This window comes from Platichthys flesus, chromosome 19 (genome assembly GCF_949316205.1).
Source record: "Platichthys flesus chromosome 19, fPlaFle2.1, whole genome shotgun sequence".
NCBI classification, from domain to species: domain Eukaryota; kingdom Metazoa; phylum Chordata; class Actinopteri; order Pleuronectiformes; family Pleuronectidae; genus Platichthys; species Platichthys flesus.
This window is the reverse complement of record NC_084963.1, coordinates 16,880,189-16,896,819: the sequence shown is the minus strand read 5'-3', so window position 1 is coordinate 16,896,819 and position 16,631 is coordinate 16,880,189. Positions and strand designations below refer to the sequence as shown.

At 39.9% G+C, this 16,631-nt stretch overlaps 2 protein-coding genes across 2 annotated transcripts; one reads left to right on the top strand and one right to left on the bottom strand.

Annotated features, from left to right (window-relative positions):
- Nucleotides 1-1,467: 1,467 nt before the first annotated feature.
- On the bottom strand, nt 1,468-2,725 carry ch25hl2 (cholesterol 25-hydroxylase like 2). Its single transcript, XM_062413232.1, has one exon. The coding sequence runs from the start codon at nt 2,665-2,667 to the stop codon at nt 1,750-1,752; it is 918 nt and encodes a 305-aa protein (XP_062269216.1). The 5' UTR covers nt 2,668-2,725; the 3' UTR covers nt 1,468-1,749.
- Nucleotides 2,726-10,639: 7,914 nt separating this feature from the next.
- s100z (S100 calcium binding protein Z) lies at nt 10,640-12,833 on the top strand. Its single transcript, XM_062413080.1, has 2 exons — nt 10,640-10,780; nt 12,678-12,833. Exons 1-2 carry the CDS (start codon nt 10,640-10,642, stop codon nt 12,831-12,833), a joined length of 297 nt encoding a protein of 98 aa, XP_062269064.1.
- Nucleotides 12,834-16,631: the final 3,798 nt, after the last annotated feature.

Here is a 16,631-nt window from a genome sequence, read left to right as displayed (position 1 = left end):
TTGCAGGCATGCGGTTTAAGTGGTGGTTTGCGTTGCTTGTGTCCATGACACAATATTTACGGTATGCTCCATAGGAACTGGCAAATTGCATCAGCCCTGTAACCACAAGACTGACAAGTGGTCAGGTATTGAAATATGAGAAAATAATTAGCTACTGAAAGATGGCCCTGATCTGACTTGATGCAACTGTTGAAGTTATTTTACCAATGCACAAGTGAGAAGATTTCTTCCATATGATGCTGGTAGATTGCATAACAAACAGAAATCTTTAAAAATCATTCCTTTGAGCATTTGTTTCCTAAATAAACACTAAAAGAAATCACTCACTAAACACCCACACATTACAGTCCCCATCCCAATCATCCTCGAGTTTAAAGTTTGTTAATTTCTTCATAAATAAGATCCCAGTACTGCAGAAATTTGAGAGACATGCAGACAGTTTTGCTTAAGGCATGTGAACATGTTTCTTCGTGAAACAACCTGTTGCAACTGTCATTTCCCTCGTGATGAAGAAACACACCACAACAAACCGCCTGTGTCTCCACCTGAGATGAGGGTGCTGACCTATGACTCACTGCATGTCCTCTTTGATTTAAATAGATATGACACAATGCTAGATAGTTTAATCTGTGCAAATAAGAATTGTAGATGTAGCCCAAATTTTTTTTTCGTATTTCAAAATTCAAAGGAGTTTATTTCCACAGTAATGTATGTAAGGTTACCCCACAATACTGAAACTGCTTTGTTTGTTTAGTACCTTTCAATACAGGAAACAACACAGATTAACAACCAAAACATGAATAAAATAGATATCTTGTTTCGAAAAATTAAATAAAACAGAGATGGGTCTCTGAGGGTCTGATTTCCTCTGACAGGCCCTTTTGAGCCTATGGATCATGGCGGCAAACATCCCTTCTCATTTGGTTTTTCAAACTAGAACTTGGAGTTGACCAGCCTGGCTCACAGGAGGGCAAATGTTCAGAGATATACCGAATGTAGCAAAGTCTCTCGCAGTGTTTGATCCTTATTTTCACATGTGGAAGACTTTGCATCTCAAACATGTTAATTATTTTTAGGGTGAGTTTAATGAAGAACTCCTCCAGTAAGACCATTTTGTCTGAGAAAGCGGATGATAGATTAGTATTGCGCCCACGCATTATACTGGGATGCAGCTTAAAGACCACTATTCATGCGTGTGAGTGAGAGAGTCGGTGCTGCGGAGGGAGAGAGGGAGAATGTTTGTGCTTACGTGTGTGTAATCACTTTGACCCCACCATCCACTGACAGCACATTCTCAACTACTCACCAAAGTGCAACAGAAGAAATCTCCAAAAAGTGCTTTAATCTTTTACTTTTATTTTACAGGGTAACTGAAAACAGGACCTGAGAATACCATTGATATATTAACATTAATGGAAAATCTCTAGGAATAAAAAATAAATGTACAAAGTACAACAGCGTCTGGTAAAATATTACAGATAATTGTTCTCAACAACTTACCAGAAAATGTTAAGATTGATAATCAGCTCCAAAACAGTGAAGAATATCCGTATTCTGTTAGAAAGCAGAGCAGAATATCAGAATAGAGTGAATTAATTTAACAATATCAACGAGAAGGAAAGGCAGGGAGATGGGGAAGAGAGAAAGTGTTCTCCCGAAGAGGAGAGAGGAAAATAGCATGTACTAGTGGGACAAGAGCAGGTACAAAAGAGACGGAGCGAGTAAAAGAGGGACAGAGTCAATGAGGGATTAATTCAAACTCTTTCGTTTTTTCTTCCCTTCAGCTCGTCTGGCAACGTGGCTGGAGGCAACGTGGCTGGAGGGGGTTGACACGGTGTGGGTGCCCCCCAGCCAGTCCCAGTGAGAGAAGAATGGGGCAAAATTGGTGCTGGGCCTCTGGTGGTGTGTGTCATGCTTGGGTGCACCGCCCCAGAGGCCAAAGGGCACCAGGTTATGCATGGCCCATGGGAAGTTGTAGCCGCAGTGGTCCTCGGTGGAAACATAGACGTTGAACACCATGAAGCCCCATGTTGTGAGGCAGTGGCACTGGAGCAGGATTGGGTCCACCGTAGCCCACAACCCCACGCTGAACAGCTCCCAGCCAGACAGGTACTGGGTGACCAGACTGAAAGGCTGGTTGTACTGGTGGTGCACGGCGTGGAAGGTGCGGTACAGCCATGGAATCCGATGGTGCAGCAGGTGCCACAGGTAATACTGGAAGTCGAAGACTACCATGCAGCCCAGGATGCCCAGGAAGAAGCTCCAGAGAGAGGGTGCTTCACGAGGCAGTGGGGTGGGTGGCCTCCACAGCCACTGGGCAACTGCAGCAGGAAAGATGTACAGAAGGTGGTTGTAGATGGTGCAGCCCAGGGTCGTCCAGATATTTGGCCAGGAGAGTGGTTTGTCAGGATGGAGCCTGTAGCGGTTGATGCTAGGCCAGGTGGGAGCCAGCAGGTCCAACACAGTGTAAAGAGCTACCAGGAAGAAGTAGGTTGTGACGGAGAGGAACACAGGGATGAGAGGGCTCGTCAGAAGGTCGTGGTGGTTCTGGTGGAGGAAGTCCCAAAGGGGCTGCAGGACCATGTCGTGGGACTGGCCCCATGTCACGTTGTCCACATTCGTCATCCAGGATAAAGCCTCAGTTCTGAGTAACCTGCCCGTGCTCATCACTAACAAGGCGTCTCTCGTTCAAAAGAGAGCAGATTCAAGAGGATATTTTCTAACACGCTTCTGGAGAGGATAAACAGAGTCTAAACGAACGGAGAGATCCGATCAGCTTCTCTTTATAGTTTAGGCAAGAGCAAATTGTCTGGAGAGATTGTGCCAAATTGGACTGGCGGGCTCTCTTAGCCTCTTATGTATATTCAAGCCCCACCTCCAACCCATCCACCTCCCCCTCCGAATTTTCAAAGCGGGCACTTAGTAAAGGCTCTTTTTCATGGCACAAGGACCACAGCCAGGACTCAGAAGCCAGGCCACAACAGCTCTCATTTTTGACCCAGATCATGGAGGGAAGGCTTCCGTTTACTTGTGAATTTGAGGCTGTCACAAAACGCTTGAGCTGGTGATTTATAGTTGTTAACATTAACAGAATAGACATCATCTGTAACAAGTCATACAGTCTCTCGCTGTTATTGCTCCTCTCAGATTATCAGACACACACACACACACTTGTCTCTCTATAGCTGTTAGGACACTCATTGCCATAATGCATTATCTAGCCCTAAACTAAACCGAATTCTAACCACAACCCCTAAAACCAAGTCTTAACCCTGAACATTCCTTTCAATTTGTGAGAACCTCAACTCAAAATGTCCTCACAATAACTGTATTGAACCAAAATTGGCCCTCATAACTATAGAAAGAAACACACACACAAACGCACACACACACGCACATACGCACACACACATATGCACACACACACACTGTACACTGACATTTGAGGCCAGAGGAGTAATTAATCATACAACAGCTTTCAAATGAGACAGGAATTCAAAAGCACTTCCTTTCTGACGTTGGATTGCTGTTGGCCTATCACTCAGTTTGAGTTTGTTTACAGAAAAGAGTTATTTCCTAAAAAAAACTGAGCTGGAGAAGCAACCAAAGCTCTTGTTTCCATGGAGTGACCCAATATTCCTTTGCAGAGCAGAGGATTGGATAATATCTCATGTACCACTGTGCACTCTATGTTAATATGTCGACTTAGGATGCTCTTAACACTGATTTCATTAAATAACAACATATTACATGTCAACAGCAGGCCAGACAATTATTCTACAAGTATATTGAGTTTATGTGTGGTAAGAGAAAACAGACACACTGACATACACAGGGTTTGATTTAAAGTTGACTGAATAAATCCACCCATGTGAATGCAGGGGAAACCAACGTGCATTAAAGGAATAGTTTGACATTTTGGGAATTAAACTTTCTGTCTCATGAATTAGCTCCTGGTCAGTGAGGCTGCCACTGGCTCAAATATTCGGACACATAATACCATTCATTTGAGTTGCTGTTTTATGTTAAAGTTAACTAATGAGCTTATAGTCACGAATAACTCAATTTTTAAACGTTTGTCAAACGGAGCAGGATAGCTGTTTTGATATGTTTCCAGTATTTATCAATCAATAAATCAAATCAAATATGTAAAGTCCATATTCACAAACCACAGTTTGACACATTAGTCTTAACAAAGTGTGAAATCTTTTGCCCTTAACCCTCAAAAATAGTGATGGAAAAAACACTTGACAGTCATATAACAGAGCTCTTCCACAAAATCAAAAACTTGAAAACGTTCATGAAAAAAGACAGCGTTTAACATAAATGTATTCTTAATAATGATACTAGATGTGTATCATATACTCACATATATGATACTATATGTGAGTATTCATATTGTTTATTCAAGCTATCTAATTGTAATCATAATCCAATTCTTCTTCTACTTCTTCTTCTTCGCTGTGATAAAATTCAGGGCCTTCATCCTTCAGAGGAAGAGGTCTACCCGGCCCAAGAAAGAGGCATGCTTCAGTACATTGATAAGGCCGAGCTCAAATGAGATATGCTGGTCTACAGAGGAATTCCATGATCGCATCAACTGCCCATTTTGCCCGTATTGCTATTGCATAGCAACAGAGCTGAAGTTGGATTGGACCAGAACGTAATGCCCCTTGACGCATTTTAAGGAACTCACGAAATGGGACGGCCTACTCGCACAGCTGTGACTCAACCCTATAAAAACAAAAATATCCTGTCTGTAATAGGACAGTTTAGGAGTATTATCATTACACTTTCTGATACCTCTGATCAGCCAATAGAGGGCAACAGAAGTCAAGTCTTCACCAATCCTACACACCACTAAAATAATGAATGGGGAGAAGCTGCATCTGAACAAGATTTTCTTAGATTTTTGTCTTTTTTAAAGGTTTCCAAAGTTTGGACGGAGCTCAACAGAGAGGACAGTGTTTTTCATTGCATTCCTCCAAGGTATGAGTTATGCCCAAGAGGCCTAAAGGCAGTTTCGAGTTCCATGAAATGAGTATTGTGTCAACACGACAGCTGATGAAGCATTATCCTGTGCAATCCACATAGTGGGTGCAGACCATGAACAGTAGAGACGACTTGTTTTTAAACCAACAACACTGTCCACGACCAAACTGGTTTTACTGCACTGACGATATTAGTATCTGTGTAATCTACAGCCACTTTATTGGCATCAAAAAGTGAAGCACATTCATTAAGATATGTAAAGAAAGCTGGAGTTATTTGAGAGATCAATAGTTCCCCAACAACATACAGTACTAAATACTCTATAGACTCCTATAACGTTGCCCTCTGTCTTTTTGTTTCCTGTTGGACTTGGACATCGATTCAAACCCAGATGAAAAACACTGACAGTTACAGAAGTAAAAAATAACAAATAGCTCATGGAAGAAGATCTGGCCACTGTCTGATTCAACAGATACCAAAACTAAAGATCGCCTTAAGGAATAACAGAAACAGCTCTTGGCACATTGTCAAAAATGATGAGCAGAAACTGCTCCAGTGCCTCAGTAATCAGCTCTGTGGGTAGTTGGGGTGATCGCAAACCACATTTTTATTTGCCACTTGACTCACAAGTGCAAAATAAATCAGACGTGGCGCACACCACATCACGCAGGTGTCTGAGGACACATTGACTCTTCACTCGCGTAGGGGCGGCACTCATCCGTTGAGCTCTGCAGCCACAAGGCTTCCAAGGAACACTGTCCAGACACTTCCTGGCTCTGAAAGGAACCAGATACAATTAAAAGTTTAATGCTGCACAGTAAAGAAATCTGACGTATGATAAATAAATGATAGAAGAATGAACCCTTGCTGAAACATGCAGTAGTTTATTTACTGGCTTGTACTTTACTGGATAGATATAGCATCGGGCCAAGGATTCAGCAAAAAAACACTTTGTTAGCAAAGTAACAAAGTTTGTCAGCGCGAGTCACTGAAGTACAGCGAGTGAGAAATCCTCCAGCGGCTATTTACACTGACCCTGACAGGGTGATCACAGAGATGCTAACACCTCACACCAAAGCCTGTCCCTTCACTTCACTTTAACTTCCCCATGCTTACCCTTCAAAACACTGGAACCCTAGTAAATGCTTTTCAACACATTATAATGTAACCATAACCTTGTTTGAGAACATTATACATGTTTATCAGTGTATTTATGTGTATACTCTGTAGATTAAGATACAATAGATTGCATTAAATCAAATCCTTATATTGTGTGATGAGACTTTTGTACACAACCATGCAAAGGTGTAGTTTCAAACTGTTTATGTTGAGATTGATTGTGGATTGGATTCTCTTTTTATTTTATATACATGACAGAGACTGCAACAACACCAATCTATATGTCAAAACGAAAAAGTAAAATAAACTGCAAGCTGTTAAAGTTTAATTGACAGATGGATTTTTTTTTGGGAGAATGACGAATTGAATGAACTCACTACTGAAAGCAACAAAGCACTTTCTCCGACCATTGAATTTAAATGTATTTGTAAATGAATAAACAATTCATTAGTAAATGTTATTAATATAATTAATAATACTTTATTTATCATGGTGTAATGAAAATATAATGACATATTATATCATATAATTACAACATTGTTTTATATTATGACTTTCACTCCAATAAGAATAAGACTAAAATAAACAGAATAAAACATATGAAAGCTGTATGTTTTGAAAGAGGAGATAGATAAATCGTCTTTACATGTCAATATACGTAGTGAATTGCAAGATGATAATAAATAACATGACTTCTATCAATTGATTACGTATTGTTTCTATGTGCTTAATGGGGTGGGTGATTGGGATTAAAATAAAATGTTACAGACATTTTGCAAAAAAGAGCTGAACATTTTACTAAATTCTGGAACAAATCTAAAGGTTTCTGGGAAAGTATTGATGTCTGAACGTTGCATGTGTTGCATGCTATTTGAACTGGAAAAGCGCACAAGCAGTGTTATAAAGACACAGTCTCAATGTATGTGTATATCCGTTATGACGCATATGACAGCAGAACCCGATTTTCCATTCAGGCTCAGCTGTTGTGTAATGGCAAAAAAAGAAAAGAAATTAAGAATTAATGGCGTTCGTTCAGCTGCCTGCAGCAGTGCAAAAACCAGAGGTTAGAATAAAGCTGACGAGGGAAACCCACTTTAATTGAATGATTATGAAAAGCAGTCAGTCCCTCTGACATTGAGACTAAATGGTCACTTCACCACCACATTTCTCAGCAACATTTGTGTTGAGGGCTGCGACACAGAAGTGTGAAAACAGGCTTTACACTCAGCCCGGACTCCTTGATCCCAAGTGTGTTTTCTTTCTCTGCTACTTCAGGCTTGGTGACAGCGCGTGTTAACAGCACTGGAGGTGTGAAAGGAATACACCTTCGGAAGCACGTCAGCGTCCATCAACAGGTGCTGGACTCATCTGCTCAAAGGTCTGCATGGACAACCTCTATGAATATCTGCACAAAACTTCAAGACAATTCACTTAACAGTTGTTGAGATAATTCATTCTGCCACAAAGTAAGATTGCAGTTTTATTCAACAGCTTATGATAAGATAAGATTAGGTAATATAAGAGATAACATAACATAATATAACATAAGACTGTACCAAAATGCCTTGAGTCTGCTGCCATGATGCTTGTCCAGAAGAAAACAGCAATCAGCCGCCCTAATGACTTCAGGCCGGTGGCTCTCAAGCCCACTGATGAAATGCTTCCAGAGGCTGGTCCTTAAGCTCCTCTGCATTTCCACCCTTTCTTGAGCAACACCAATGTGCGGCCGGAAACAACAGATCCACAGAGGACACCATCAACACAGCTCTTCATGCATGAGGAAGTTGTTTGTGGACTTCAGCTCCACATTCAACAAATCCATCCCCAGCAGAATGGTGACCAATCTCCACAACCTGGGGGTCAGTGCGCTCTCATGCAGAAAGATTTTCAACAAGTTGACCACAGACTGTCAGGCTTGGATACCATCACTCCCGACCCTAACACTCAGCACTGGAGCTCCACAGGGCTCTGTGCTGAGCCCCCTCTTCTACTCCCTCTTTACCCACCACTGTGTACCAACCCAGATACACAATACAATCATCCAGTTTGCAGATTACATCACTGTGGTTGGACTGATTCAAATGGTGATGAGTCTCCCTTCAGGGATGAGGTCTGCAAACTGTCAGAATGGTACCATACACAACCTGGCCCTCAACTCCTCCAGATCAAAGGAGTTGATCAGGGAAAAGAAAAAAAACAACCTGCTCCCATCAGAGGAGAAGAAGTGGAGAGTGTGACCAGCTTCGAATTCCAAGGCACGCACATCTCCCAGGTCTTTACATGGACAGATGACACCCTGTTCAAGCCCTATGAGATGAATTGTAATTTAGGAATATGGGCTATACAAATAAAATTTGAAAATTTGATTGATTGATGACACAAAACCCTTAAAACCCAGCTACTTAAACCCCAGGAAATTTCCAATGAAAGAAACCAATGGTTATGGCGGGCCACATCATCAAGGACCCATTCCACCCAGGCCACCCTTTATCTTTACTCCACTGCCCCCCTGGAAGGCGCTGCAGGTCCATCAAGGCCTATGCTTCCAGACTCCTGACAACTTAAAATAACGGAACTCTATCAAATAACCACATATAAATATATATGTATGTGTTTGTTTGTGTGTGTGTGTGTGTGTGTGTGTGTGTGTGTGAGTGTATTTATTGTTTATATCCATTCCTATTATTTTGTCCTACTATATATGTGTGTACATTTAATGTACCATGCATATAAACATATCTTAATATGTAAGTGCCGATTCTGTTTAAAGAGTCTTTGCATGTTCTTTTATATATATTGTATATACAATTTCATTGTTCAGCTGTGCAATGACAACAAAAGCAATATATTATATTCTATAACATAATACAAACCCCCTCAGCAGCAGAGCCAATTATCAATGATTATCTTACATTATCAGTATTTTTTTATTATGAGTAATGATTCAATGGCCATTACAGACACAATATAGTTGTATGTAGTATGTGTCTTACATTGGAAGGGCAGATGTGAAGAGGATGAACCGTGACGTGATTAAATAGAAATGCCTTTTGATTCGTTTTTCACATTAAAGATTTATACATTCAATAATCATTGTGTTTTACCAAAATGGCAGTCAATATAAATATTTGCATGCCCACTCAGTCATCTCATTTTCAAGATGTTTAAAAGCTTAAGCACCAACACAATGAACGCATCACTTCTACTGCACCTGTCGTGACATTGAACATACTGCAGAGGACCTGAGGCCAAATTAACAAATGTAAAATCGCCCAGCCTCTCTCGGACAGGTGGAAGGCACGGTTTACATCACCTTCGACAATAATCAGGGAAAGTCTCCTACAAATCACAGGGCATTGAGTTTCATCATTCATAAATAATATGGAGTAGCCTTGTTGTGAGCTACATTCAGATTAACTGTAACTATCTCTAGAGGGTAGACATGTATCTGTGAGACAAATGCAATATATATACATGTAGTATGTATCAATGTCACCTTCCCTCACAACATTCTCTAACAGCGGCTGTGAGGTGAAACTGTTTCGTCACCTTAATAGATGGAAAGTTGATTTCTCTGTGACAGTGGCTTTGGGTGGAAGAAAAGTTCCCTCAGGTGTTGTCATTTGGGGCTACAGTGTGAAGAGTGTTGTTCTCCACTGTCACTTCTGACACAGGGTTTCTTTCATTTGCAACAGTAAATACTTTTTTAGAAGAAAGGTAACAATATACACTACACAATATTATTCATACTGTATTCAGCCCTATTTTAAGTCATGTTTTCTTCTATCTGAGATACAGTATAGGCTGTAATACATATTAAATTTAAGTTAATAACATATTTCAATTAACGTGAGATTATTACTGCTGATTCGTTTATATGTCAAATCTGTGGTTTCTGCATATTACCCATGAGAAATATCATGCAGTGAAAGTATAAAAATACTCAAGTAAAACCTTTACCCAAGGAAAACATATTCCCCTGTTCAATCAAATAAAAAAGAACACTCAAATTGCAACCTGTATCGTCCCCTGAGGAAAAAACATCACACTGGTCCCAGTTAATATTTCCGCTTGTGCTGTCTCTCATTAACCAGCAGGACACAGTTGCTATAAATTTCCTCCCAAAAAGTCAAGCACGCAGTGTGGCCATAGAAACATCGGGCCTGATGAATACCCGTGGGGCATCGGGGGTTACACTGGTGCACGTGTTGTTTTTCACTCAACGGAATTGATTAACACCTGGAAAGGAAAGACAGTTGCCACGGGCGTCTCACCTGAGGAATTAATTATCGCCAAAAAGATAGAGGATGGCCCTCTTAGCTGCTCCTCATTTCCTAATAAACAGGCTGTGCCGCAGCGTCTCTCATCACTTGTGCAGGACTCTAACCAGGTGAGAACACCTCTCCCACTGACCGAAGAATCAGCCTCCTTCTGTCTGCTAGGTGGATCCTGTTCATTTGATTCAATTCTGTGTGAAAATCTTTCTCCTCCTCAGGAAGCTGCAAAGGTTTTTATCATCCCAGCAGAAATGCCGAGCCAGCTGGAGGGTGCGATGGACGCACTGATATCCGTTTTCTACAACTACTCAGGAAATGACGGAGACAAATACAAGCTGAACAAGGGCGAGCTGAAGGAACTTTTGAACAGCGAGCTCACCGACTTCCTCACGGTAAAGTTTTCAACATTTCAACATTATGGTTGTGTTTTGTCATGATGTAGCAGAACATATGGGGGATGGGGGGGGGGGGGGGTCTTCCTGTAACTCCTTGGTCCTCTTAATTACCAGAAATATGTTAGTGCATCAAAGTGTGACCATTACATCTCCCTGTATTGGCTCAGTTGTTGTATAATGACCATATAGGAGAGGCGGTGGTCTAGTGGCAGAAACTTGGACTATGGGCAGAGAAGGTCTCTGGTTCGTCTCTGGTTTGACTCCAAGGAGAGACAACAAAAGACGAACCTGGATTGATCTGTCCAAAAATCCAAGAGTCTCCCTACCCTGTCTAGTGCCCCTGAGCAAGGCACCTTACTCCCCCAACATCTGCTCCCCGAGCACCGTACATGGTCGCTCACTGCTCTGTGTGTCCTGCACCAGATGGGTCAAAAGCAGAGATTAAATTTCCCTACCTGCATGAGTGTGCCTTTGTGTGTTTGGGACTAATAAATGCATCTTAATCTTATGTAATGTAATCACTGGTTCAGATGATGCTTTGCTGCTCCTCTCTTGCCAAGACCCTGTTTGATAAAAGTTTTTTTTTTTCACACTAGTCTTTTTTTTTCTATACATTTATTTTAGCACTCTGACCTTCTCCGAGGAAAACAGTCTTATCGATTGCGATCCTTCCGATTTGACGTGTAACTCCTGGTGGCTCTCACGCCATGGAACTGTGAGAAATAAAGAAGGAGATAGATAAGGCTGTTTGCAATAAGCTCCATCCTCTGAGTCTGTGTGATAGCAGCATGTGCAAGCCTGCGATTTCACATGATTGAGACCAGCGTGTCAGACAAAGCGGCCGAGGCCTAAGACCTCTGATGCCTTCAGATATATTTATTATTTTCACTTCTTGTCCTCGCTCATGCCAAGGGGAAGCCTCAGGTGTTCACACATCATCATCATCATCATCATCATCATCATCAGTGGCCCATATCGCCTCCAAATATAGACACTCCCATGATGTCATCACACCCCCGTGGGCTATAGTCACCTCTGACAACAGACGCAGCCCCACAGAGACGAACACACTCTTGGTTTCCATTGACTGAAAACTTGGACACAGCACTGCATTTATACAGCTTATTTTTGCAATTAAACCATTGAAGACAAGAACAGTTATAACCACAAAGCTAAAAACTAAATTATGACAATAAAGTTAGCTTAAATTTTATTTTAGAGTTTGTTTCATTCAGATCAATTTTAGACATTTGCTACTTGTACCTATGTTATTTTTATTTGATTGCCTGCACCAGCATCTCGGTGCAGTTGTCGCAGTGAATTTGGTTGTATTTTCGGTTTTCTTTTCTTCTCTGTTCTTGTTGTCTGCCGTCACCTTTCACTCCAACAGAAGCCATTTGAGAATTGTAAATCAAAACAAGATACATAAAACCCAACAACACTTTAGTTATATTTGCCTGATGAAATGAATCCCACCTGGTTTGACTCCAGTGTTTTTCCTATTTCGACTTAAATAAGCCACGACTTTAAGATCCCATTGACTTGGAGGTATGAAGCCGTGACTCGTGTCTCGATCCTGCTGGAAACAACCGAAGCAATAACCATCCTGTGTAATCAGCTGTAGCTCGTGGATCGTTTAACAGTAACATCACTCTGCTCTCCACTGGACACGGATGGAAGCTTTTGCCTTGAGTCAATCCAATAACATTCAAACGACCACATTGGTGATACTCATCCTACATGGACAGGCAGATATATACAAATGGAATTTATCTAAGGAGTGTTTCATTGCTTAAACAGGGATACAAAGAGTCCATAGGATAATCATTAAAAGGCATTTTAATAATCTCCAGCACATTGCTTGTTTGTTGTGCTAATTGTGACTCTTTTACAGTCTCAGAAGGATCCAATGCTGGTGGAGAAAATCATGAACGACCTGGACTCGAACAAAGACAACGAGGTGGATTTCAACGAGTTTGTGGTGTTGGTGGCGGCCCTGACCGTTGCCTGCAATGAGTTCTTCCAAGAGAAGAAAAAGAAAAGCAAGTAAACGTCTGTGGGGAAAACTGTATAAGCTCTGTTAATCGCAATCCATAAGTTTTGAAAATGACATCTTAATAAAAACAGTAAATGTAACATCAGTTGAATCAGTTGTTTGTAGTATTTTCCCCAGTACATGATCATTTGTGTATTATTTAAGAATATCAACAATCTCAGGCAGTTATGCTGTCACAACAATCTGGAGGAAACAATTTTAAAATCATTTTTATAGTTAAGTGATGTAAGTATATAGAGGATACAAAAGTGCCCCTTCCCCATAGTTTTGTGATTGTCACCTTTTTACATTGTTAATGGAGTTGTGTCTAGTCTGGTCTATGAAAAATTTAAAAGATTGTTCGCAACTGCCTATTAATTCCGTGGCATTCACCATTAAAGAAACACCTTAGTCATTTAAAAATGTCCTCAAATCCTCTGTCATCATATCATTATAGCTTTTGTCCCAGCAGATATCCCCAGCCGAGACCCTCTCTGCTCAAAATATTAAATATCAAATGTTAAATAACTAATAGTTTACTCTATAGGCAGCCTAATTGTCATTAGACATTCTCATCCCTTAGCAGTTTTCCAGTCAGCCTCTGTTGCCCATAATGACATATTTTAGTTTTTCTCCCCTTGCTAGCGGAAATAACATATCATGGACAGTAGAACTGGATTAAAACTTTTTTATGTTTTTGTTTCAGTGATGAAGATGTAAATGTACAGCATCTGAAATGTTTGATGCTGTTTAAATGAACTCCACGAGACACTAATCTATTCATCCATTTTGTTTTATACAATATTTGAGCATCTTCTTTAAATATGACAGCTCAGACAGTAAAATGAAGACCAAATAAAATATAAACTTATTTAAGACATAATGTAAACATTTGATGAAACTGCATTAAATAAAAACCTCTATATCCACTAGAATTTGCAAGATGTGCTTACTTCCTCTTTACCATTTACTGTGTGCAAGTATTAGCATATAATATGCATATAGTTCGTGTACACACAACGTTGTTGATTTACTGAGGTATGAATACAGTTTTCCAATAAATGACATGTAAAAGTAGGAGAGTAAGAGTTTTGAGTGTAAAAAAGAGAATTGGAGGACATTTGTTCCGCAGAAGAATCACCCCTGTGCCTGATATATCAATACAAATGACATTATTCGATTATCACAGGCATCAGTAGCACCGTCACACATTCAATTTGAGGGATTATGAGATGATTAATGATGCTGAAAGAATTTAAAACACAGTTCTGCTGCACAAGCCTGTCTTAATTTGTTTTATTTGATCATTTGGTTTGTTTGGACCTGAGGGATTTCATGTCAGGTCATTGGGGAAACTGCTAAAAGCTCATTGCATCAGAAATATCCGACAGAGAGTGGCCCATACAGAGCAGTACAGTGTATTTATGTAAAATCTTATTAGGAACACTGATAGGACTAAAAGAACAAGAAAGCATATAAAAAAACAAAAAACACAATAACACCTCATAAATAGATTTTACTGTACGGCACTTAAGTAAATTTACTTTCCAAAGCCATGCATGTGTTGGTGTGTGTGAAAGCACGTCTCATTCAGCTCTCCCTGCCCGGACGCCACAGAAGGAGAGAGAGGCTGTGCTTTCGGGAAATGACTGTCTCTCAATGATGCATGACGTCCCCAGCATGCATCCACCACCTGCGTCTCCAGCAGCATCAGCCTATCACAGGGACGTCTCCTCTGCCCCTCGAGCACAAGTGCTGATGCTCTCACCTTGGGAAGGACAGAAGTGCAGACTAAAGCTGTATTTTCTAAGGGTTTTCCTGTGTGTACCCATCCCCCCCCCTCCCTACCCCTAAATATATGTATGAAAAAAAACTGTTAATTTGCAGTGACATTCTCGGCAGTGACGTGGAGGCAAATCACTGAAACTAAATTCAGTGGCAAGTGTGGTGCTTTTATGTGCACAGATGGTGCTTGCACAGGCCTTTCGCTGTCACAATGCAATTTGCGTGTGATTGGCTGTAATCGGGCAGGATAATCACCCGGTAATCTCCCGTGGGAAGATGCCATGCAGTAATTATGTTTTTTGTCCAATTTTTAAAAGGTTGCAATCAATCCTGAGTGTCATTTGATAATTTTTTTAATGTGGGTATTTATACATGCGCTCTTATGACGGCATAAACTCTTCAAAATGTTCACACTATTGTCTCCTCATTTCCTGTGAGTTACCGGCTCTTAGCAGAGAGCACTTCTCCAGCAGATAGTCTGAAATCCTCATTTCTTTGATTTCACTTTCAGTAAAGTCCCGGTGTCCAGTTATTGTATGTGTGGGAGGGGGGAATTTACTGGCAATTAAGAAACGCAGAGACAAAAGAATGGTTACATCTGATGTTAAGTATTGTCTGGATTGAGAGCACAATTAGGTACAAATTGTGTGTGAAATAAACATAGTCTTAAATAGATGATTTTATAACATCATGAGAAATGAAATCTAATGATGATAACTGACAGGGTGAGTCACAGGATGGGATTTGAGGAGATACAACTGAAATAACAATTAGAGAAAGGCAATTAAGAGCAAAAACAGATTAACGATTGATATGTTTAGAAAAATATGTGTCTAAAACATGCGTGACAGTTGACAGGTTTATGTTGTCATTGAGTAATTAAGAAAGAATTGACCATTAAGGAAGGAAAACAGTGCAGAAGACAGAGGATAGGGCCATGACCAGGAGAGTCTGGAGATCGTCTGTTTTAAACAAACATACAGGCTGGACATAAATCAAGATTTTAAGACTTCCAGGACAGTTTCTTTTCACTCAGTGCAGTCATCCAAATGTAGCTGCTGCCTGTGACAAATGTCTCTAAAGAACGCCCCGAGCCCTTATGTACCACATGCTGTGTTTTCCTTTGTTTCGTCATTTTGTGCGTCACAATTTGTGTCATAACTCCTCATTAGTTTCTTAGCTTACATAAAACATCAGCTGATGTGATATGGACCTTTCTCTATCATTTAATAAAAAAGGATGTTGAGGATAGGATATAAAATACAGACCTGGACAAGATACAACAAACATAACTGTTTTTTATGTATTTTATAATCATAATTCTATAACAAGTATGTCAAGTAAGATATAATCTATCAAATTAATTGATGAATCTGTGAAGACGCTGATATAAAAAATTCGGAAAAGATGCTAGATTTAGTAAACTCTTTATTTCCTTTTAGGAATGTAGATGAAACATTTGAATTAGTACGAGTTATATAAGTAAAGGATCTTTTAGCCTAGTCATAGTAAAACTTGTTATTATTTAGTCAGGGTTATAATGCTACAATTACATGAATTTGTGCTCAGACTTAATGTAGACTTTAGTTACCCATGTATTTTTGAAACCATTAATATGCAATTAGTATAGAAAAATCCCTTTTATATGTAGGAATAATTTAAGTAAGTTAAGGTTATAAATTAAATCCGTATGTGTAATGCAAAACATTTAAAAAAATTACTGCACAGTTAATAATGGTTTAAGTTTTGTTACTTTTTATCCTTAATGCTCTATGTACGCAGCATCTTGCAGAAAAAGTCTTTGCAAACTTTTGACTACAATCAGAACCTAATATTTTAACAACACATCCTAATATCTTAACCTGTTTTTCCCATATGTATAAATTCAATATACCATACAAAATAATAAAAGAAGCATGCCCCCATAAATTGAATTCAACCAATGATTGACGGAACAATATAGGATGCAGATATTTTTCCATTTCCCTTCTGACCGTCTGCTTTTTATTTTCTGTTTGGTAATGAAGT